This window comes from Lytechinus variegatus, chromosome 11 (genome assembly GCF_018143015.1).
Source record: "Lytechinus variegatus isolate NC3 chromosome 11, Lvar_3.0, whole genome shotgun sequence".
NCBI classification, from domain to species: domain Eukaryota; kingdom Metazoa; phylum Echinodermata; class Echinoidea; order Temnopleuroida; family Toxopneustidae; genus Lytechinus; species Lytechinus variegatus.
Genome location: NC_054750.1, coordinates 6,809,342 through 6,815,853, shown reverse-complemented (window position 1 = coordinate 6,815,853; position 6,512 = coordinate 6,809,342). Strand labels below are relative to the sequence as shown.

General features: G+C 36.3%; 1 protein-coding gene across 1 annotated transcript; it reads left to right on the top strand.

Moving 5' to 3' along the window:
• Positions 1–1,716: 1,716 nt before the first annotated feature.
• Positions 1,717–5,744, top strand: LOC121423577 (anaphase-promoting complex subunit cdc20-like). The gene is made up of 5 exons (XM_041618941.1): positions 1,717–1,941; positions 2,852–3,077; positions 3,478–3,603; positions 4,288–4,465; positions 4,730–5,744. Exons 2-5 carry the CDS (start codon positions 2,916–2,918, stop codon positions 4,867–4,869), a joined length of 606 nt encoding a protein of 201 aa, XP_041474875.1. The 5' UTR covers positions 1,717–1,941; positions 2,852–2,915; the 3' UTR covers positions 4,870–5,744.
• The last annotated feature ends 768 nt before the right edge of the window (positions 5,745–6,512 follow it).

Genomic DNA, 6,512 nt, shown 5'->3' with positions numbered 1-6,512 from the left:
AGCAGTAAGAGTAGTAGTAGTAGTAGTAGTTTTAGTAGTAGTAGTAGTAGGAGGAGTAGTAGTAGTAGTAGGAGTAGCAGTAGTAGAAGTAGTAGTAGCAGTAAGAGTAGTAGTAGTAGCAGTAAGAGTAGTAGTAGTAGTAGTTTTAGTAGTAGTAGGAGTAGTAGTAGGAGTAGGAGTAGTAGTAGTAGTAGTAGTAGTAGTAGTAGTAGTAGTAGGAGTAGTAGTAGGAGTAGTAGTAGTAGTAGGAGTAGGAGTAGTAGTAGTAGTATAGGAGTAGGAGTAGTAGTAGTAGTAGTAGTGGTAGTAGTAGTAGTAATAGTAGCTTATTTTCAAAAATTTTCAAACTTTAATACTAAATGTTACCAGGGGAGTGAAACCACTCATCCAAGGTCCTTCGTTTCAAAAATATTTTTTTTTCTACAAGCTTAGGCGGCGATTTGCGGTTTAGGTGCAATTTGCGGTTTAGGGCCTTAACAGACGATCCCCCCTAAATTTTTTGTTGATAACCTGTTTTTTTTTGCTGTCAACATTTTAACAATTCATGTTGGTCCCCCCTAAAACTTTGGTTGATAATACCCTTTTTTTTGCTAGTCAAAAATTTTGTGGTCCCCCACCCTAATTTTTTTCGCTTCCGCCGCCAATGGATGGAACGAATCATTTTCGATCATGCGCAGGAGATGGTCAGGAGGGGGAGTTAAGGTGATGATTTTCTTTTTTATGTTGATGTGTAAGAAGGCTAATTTCTGAAAAATGTCAAATGTAGAGATGTAAGATCTAGGTCTTATTTATACCTTCCCCTTCCATTCCTGCAGCTGTCCGCACACCAACAATAAATTGTATTATTCTAATTCATTTTAACACTATATTTTTGTCATCATGAGATATGCTTTCCCCCTCTGTCTCTCTCTCCCTCCCCTCTCCCTCTCTCTCTGTCTCTGTCTCTCTCTCTCTATCTATCTATCTATCTATCAATCTATCTCTACCTATTTACCAATCATGACTGTGCCCATCCATCCATTAGAAAAATAAAAAGGTGAATCCTCAGGAAAAATACTTCATTTTAAATCTGGTTGTGGTACTGACATGAAAATATTCCCCAAATTCATTATCATTTTTGTCATCTCGAGAACAGGTTATGATATCGCCGATGTCCAAAGTGACGGCGATGTCCTTTTCATAAATGATGACGATGTCCACGTTTGGAACCCAATCTCGAACGTCAGTTGTGAACTTATTTTTAAGAAAAGTGATGACGTCGCCAAGATCAGCTGTGCTGGATGGCATGACAATGCGAAGATGTTTGCAACTGCAACAACCCTTGCACAGAACCGGGCTTTTATTGTAATTGCTAATGTTGATAGGCTTGAGGGGGCAGACTTGGCTTAGGGGCAAAACTCAAAATGTATTCAACATGCATTTGACTCATTATACTATACTGCTGTGACATATCATCACAAATGTTGAATTTAAAATAGATCTTTATTTTTGTTTTTACTTTAAGATTTAAAGTGTTTTACTTTAAGATTTAAAGTGTTATTAAGTTAACTCCCGAGACATTGTGCTATGCCCCGTTCCGGTAAAAAAAAAATACCCAGAATAAGGTCCGATGTGACACTTTCCGGACCAGTTCTTACCGTTTTTCTATCAAAACGTAGCTATATGGACAATATGGTCCTTGTCTCTATGAACATCTTTCTACCTCATATATCTAAATGGTCTATATTCTAATTTTCTAAATGAAATAAAAATAGATTACAATTAAAATCGTTCGTTTATCAAAAGGTAACTACAAATCCACCTAAGAGGGACATTTTCATTCTTTCTGTCTCTCCAGACATTGACAAACCTAGAATCAAGAATATGGCGGGAGTACTATGACGAATTTGAACTTGAGTCAAGTCCTTTATGCATTCAATGGAATAGAATTGGCATTACCTGGTAAGCATTGTAAAGTAAACAAAAAGGATTTAGTGGTGACTTTATTTCAAGCTACTCATAATGAAGGTGGTGGTGATGATGGGTATTCATTAGTGTATCATTTTAAAGGTCGCCATTATTATCACCACCATCAGGAACATGACCATCATCATCATCATCACCACCACCACCACCATCATCATCACCACCACCACCACCACCATCATCATCATCACTATCAATGCATCATCTTCATCATTATAATCACCATCATCATTATCATTATCATCATCATCATCACCACCACCATCACTATCGTCATGATCATGATAATCGTTATCATCGTCACCATCATCACCACCATCATGATCATCACGAACCTCATCACCGTCCTCCTCCTCCTCCTCATCATCATCTTCATAACAATAATAATTATACTGATAATAATGATAATAATAATAATATTAATCATAATTCATCATCATCATCATTAGCACCACCACCATCATCATTATCGTCATCACTTATATCACCACTAGCACTTAACCCCTGTGCTAATCACAAGAACGTACTATTCTTAACTTGCAATAATCGGTGAAAAAAGGTATGATCGTTTAAACCAATGACACGATAATTCTCTATATAGGCAAAAAAATCAATCGGTTAATCATGATAATATATTGCTTGATGATGATAGTCCCATGTGGTAGTGTTGGTGATGAGGATGATAATGAAGATAATGATGATTTTTCATTTTAATACAGATACTGATCATGATGATGACGACGACGACGATGATCGATGCCTCTAATTAACGGTGGTGATGATGAACAATTCATATTGATATTGCGATAAGTTGTGTTTGAATTTCATTTTAAGTCCCGAAACGACATAAATATTTGTTTTTTCTTTCTCAAACTTTTATCAAAAGCGGCTGCGAAGACGGCGGTGTGTATCACTACGATGACCGATGCAGATCAAACAGACCTGTGCTAATGTTTGATGGACACTGCATGCCAGTCGTTTCCTGTCGATACAATAAAGCTCGAGACCTTCTTGCAACCGGCGATTTGCAAGGGGACCTGATGATCTGGGATATGAGACAACCGAAAATCCCAGCCAACAGTTTCAAAGAGGCCCATAAGGGAAGGATTTCGGTAAGTTATCGATACCGAAAAAAACCCAACGAGGGTAGGGGGAGGGGCAGAGATGTGCCCACCAAAAATTAAACGATGAAGAAAATATGACAATGAAAAGAAGAGTAAAGAAAATATTAGGAAAATAAAGAGTGAAATATTGTATATTTTCTTTTATCTGAAAATCATTCATTAAAAATAGATTTTCATTTTAAGGCGCCAAAATGTTCGATCGCTCGCGACTTATAAGCAATTTTACATGATAAGCTATCATCGGGCATTTCAAATATTTGACTCATTACGCGACTAAAACTAATTCCGTTTATTGTGATCGTTGACATAATCATGCCAGTGCTATAGGTCTATCCTCGGTCGTCAGCTGATGTATTGACACCCTCGTAATAACTACTACATTTTGTAGGGGATGTCTTGGTGTCCATGGCAACCGGATCTCTTGGCAACCGGAAATGCCCGGCATCAGCCAACATTGAAGTTCTGGAACCTCCTCACTGGACTCAAGAGTAGAGAGCGACGCGTATCTCACGAGGTATTTTTTTTATTTCAATATGGTCAATTACGTAGGTTGCCAGCCTCTTTTAGCGGTCATATTCGTGTATGAGACACATGAAGGGTTACTTTTGACAGTTAGAGCGTACAGAGGAACCACATTTCATTTTGGTATATGTGATTAAGTGATAATTTTCGCGAGTAAAATGTTGTGGAATAACTTAAGGACGAGATCACCACTCACCGACATAAAACAATATTTTGGGGACCTGATTGCTCAATGTAATACTTCTTTAAAAAATTACCAGGTCTTTAATTCAGCAGACGAAGCGAGCTAGGAAAAACATAATTATAATGACAGTAAAACTAATGGAACTTGTTGGAATTCCTTGCTGTATGCCAACATCTGAATAGTCTTTATGGATGGAAGCGTTGGGCCCTAAAATGATTGTAAAAATAGCACTTCTCTTTCTTCTTTTTGTGGTCCCTCTCCCCTCTTCTTCTTTACCTTTTTGTACGTCTCCTCCTTCTCCCCTTCTTCTTCTTCTTCTTTCTCCTCCTCCTTCTTTTCATTCATCTTGTTTTTGTTCGTCTCCTCCTCACCTTCTTTTTCTTTTTCTTCTTATCATTCTTCTTCTTTTAGGTAGGTATACAATTTTTGTACAAACTTTTCTATTTATTTCTTGTGTGAATTGCCGATTTTCTAACTTAATTCATTTTCCAGGTTACCTCTGTTCAATGGCTCGAGAGTGAACAGGAACTTATTTCAAGTCATATGGGTACTCCAGAAGCTATTGTTTTCTGGAACTATCCTTCGCTGGAACGCTGTGGCACCTTGACAAATGATGATGATGAAACGAATAGCACAGGACTAGTCAGCGTCAAGAAATCATATCAAATGAGTAAGTATATAAAAATGAAACTATAAAATGAACCAGATATGAAAAAAATGTTCTTAATTTACTCAGTTTTATGCACTTATAATTTAGGAATAAATCCTGGATGCTGCTTCTCGCACTTGCATTCTCAGTACTGTAAAACATGTCAGAAAAGTGAGACGAATCGACCCCAAAAGTAAATTAGGCCTATACAGGCCTAATGGTGAGGATTTTCTTTTAAGCAGCTGTCCAATTTTGTTCTTTGTTTCCTTAATTTCTCCCTGGAAGTTGCCACATCGGAAGAAAGTGATTCAATATACGTCTGGGATTTAGAACAGACCAGGGAATCCATGACGTCACATAGGGGACAACCTTCCACCGTTCTTTCCAGGAGACGATCGCTTATTCAACTGGGACTGATGAGATGAGACATTATGGAAACAATGTTTTCTCATTTCAACGTATACGTCGTTCTTTCACCGAATGTAAGCATGAAGGTCCTATCCCATATACAGGCCAACAAGTGAAAAATGGGGCAAGGTATACTGGGACACAATGGGATCTAAGTAAAGGCAAATTAATTGACGAAGCTTTTGATTAGCTAAATTAAGTACATAACCCCCATCCTATACCCCAAATATTGTTCATGTTAATTTGCATACCCCATTTATATAATGATAAAAAATAATATGCAGCATTTATATAGCGCTTAAGAGAAATGTTTCTAAGCGTTGCATATACTTCCCCGGCTGCATCACCGACTACCCTGATCGAACGCTCGAGCATTCAAGGATGGTATCCATTTACTACACCTGGGTGGAGAGTGGCAAATGTAGATAAATGCCTTGCCAAAGGACGCGAGTGCTGTGGTGGGATTTGAGCCACAATGCGACAAGACATCTTGATCCCAATTAATAATGCTTTCAAATGAATTAATACATGAAAACATTCCTTAATTACTTTAGACCATACTATTTGACAAAAAAAAACTTTGCGGCAAACATTATTGCCAATGAATTCACTGTTGTGTTACGTCGATAAATTTTCACATTTACTAGTAATGTTTTTACACTTTTTAGCTGCTTTTCGAACCCTGGCAAGGGTGAATACAATTCTGAAGGTAAGGAAACAGCTTATAATGAGTAGAGGTCATCTGTCTATAAATAAAATATTTCTTAAAATGAAATCAAGAATATATTTGGTTGTGCCAATTAATTCCATTCATGAATACAAGTCCATGCATAATATTATATAACTGAAATTATTATTTTGTTGCTTATATTAGAAAAAAAGCCTAGATATTTACAGAATGAGAACTTTTTTTTTTTTTTTTTGAAATACTTCGAAGTCGAAGATTATTTTGTTTTGTCATTAAAAGAAAAATGAATAAAGCGTCAAAATTGGTTTATTTTAGCAAATGATGAATCAAATTCATTATGTTGCTCATAAGTGATGATGAATGAGAATGAAATTAATTGAAAAAATATAAGTAATTGTATTGATTGTGGATATGACATTGATTCTAGCATATGTGACTCATTAATGTTGATTATATTCTGAATAACTACCCATTTTCATTTCTTCGCTCAATTGTCTTTTTTTTATTAAATGACAAACGAGGAAGTAGAATTTGATGAATGAGAAATGCTGTTTTTGAAATTTTATGTTTGAAAGACCAAGTCGAAAATCACATTTTAATTTTGCTTTGAAAGTAAGAGAAAGAATTGATAAAAAGTATGTTAATTTTAGCAAATGATGAATTAAATTCATTATTTGCTCATCAAATACTAAAAGGGGAAAATGACAATGTAAAATACACGTAAATGTCAATAAATACATTGAAAACGTGACGTCATACGTATTATCTGATCTGTTCATTTCGTGTTGTGTCTATGTAATTAAGAATGGTATATTGACAAGGAATTTTTAAGTCTGGAAAAGGAGTGGGTATGGTGGGGGGAATCACATGCAGACAGGCACATAGGTGATTTCAAGTCCGGTGTTGGTCGTGGTGTTAGTGTTGAAATTTGGATTGCTTCCCTATAGCTCCAAAACTTATTCAGAGGTTGTA

Bases quoted from the DNA above. Each gene is read 5' to 3' on its own strand.
- LOC121423577 (XM_041618941.1), top strand. From the start codon at position 2,916: ATGTTTGATGGACACTGCATGCCAGTCGTTTCCTGTCGATACAATAAA. The intron at 3,604-4,287 runs GTATTTTTTTTA...TTCATTTTCCAG, and splicing joins AGCGACGCGTATCTCACGAG to GTTACCTCTGTTCAATGGCT. The intron at 4,466-4,729 runs GTAAGTATATAA...TCTCCCTGGAAG, and splicing joins CAAGAAATCATATCAAATGA to TTGCCACATCGGAAGAAAGT.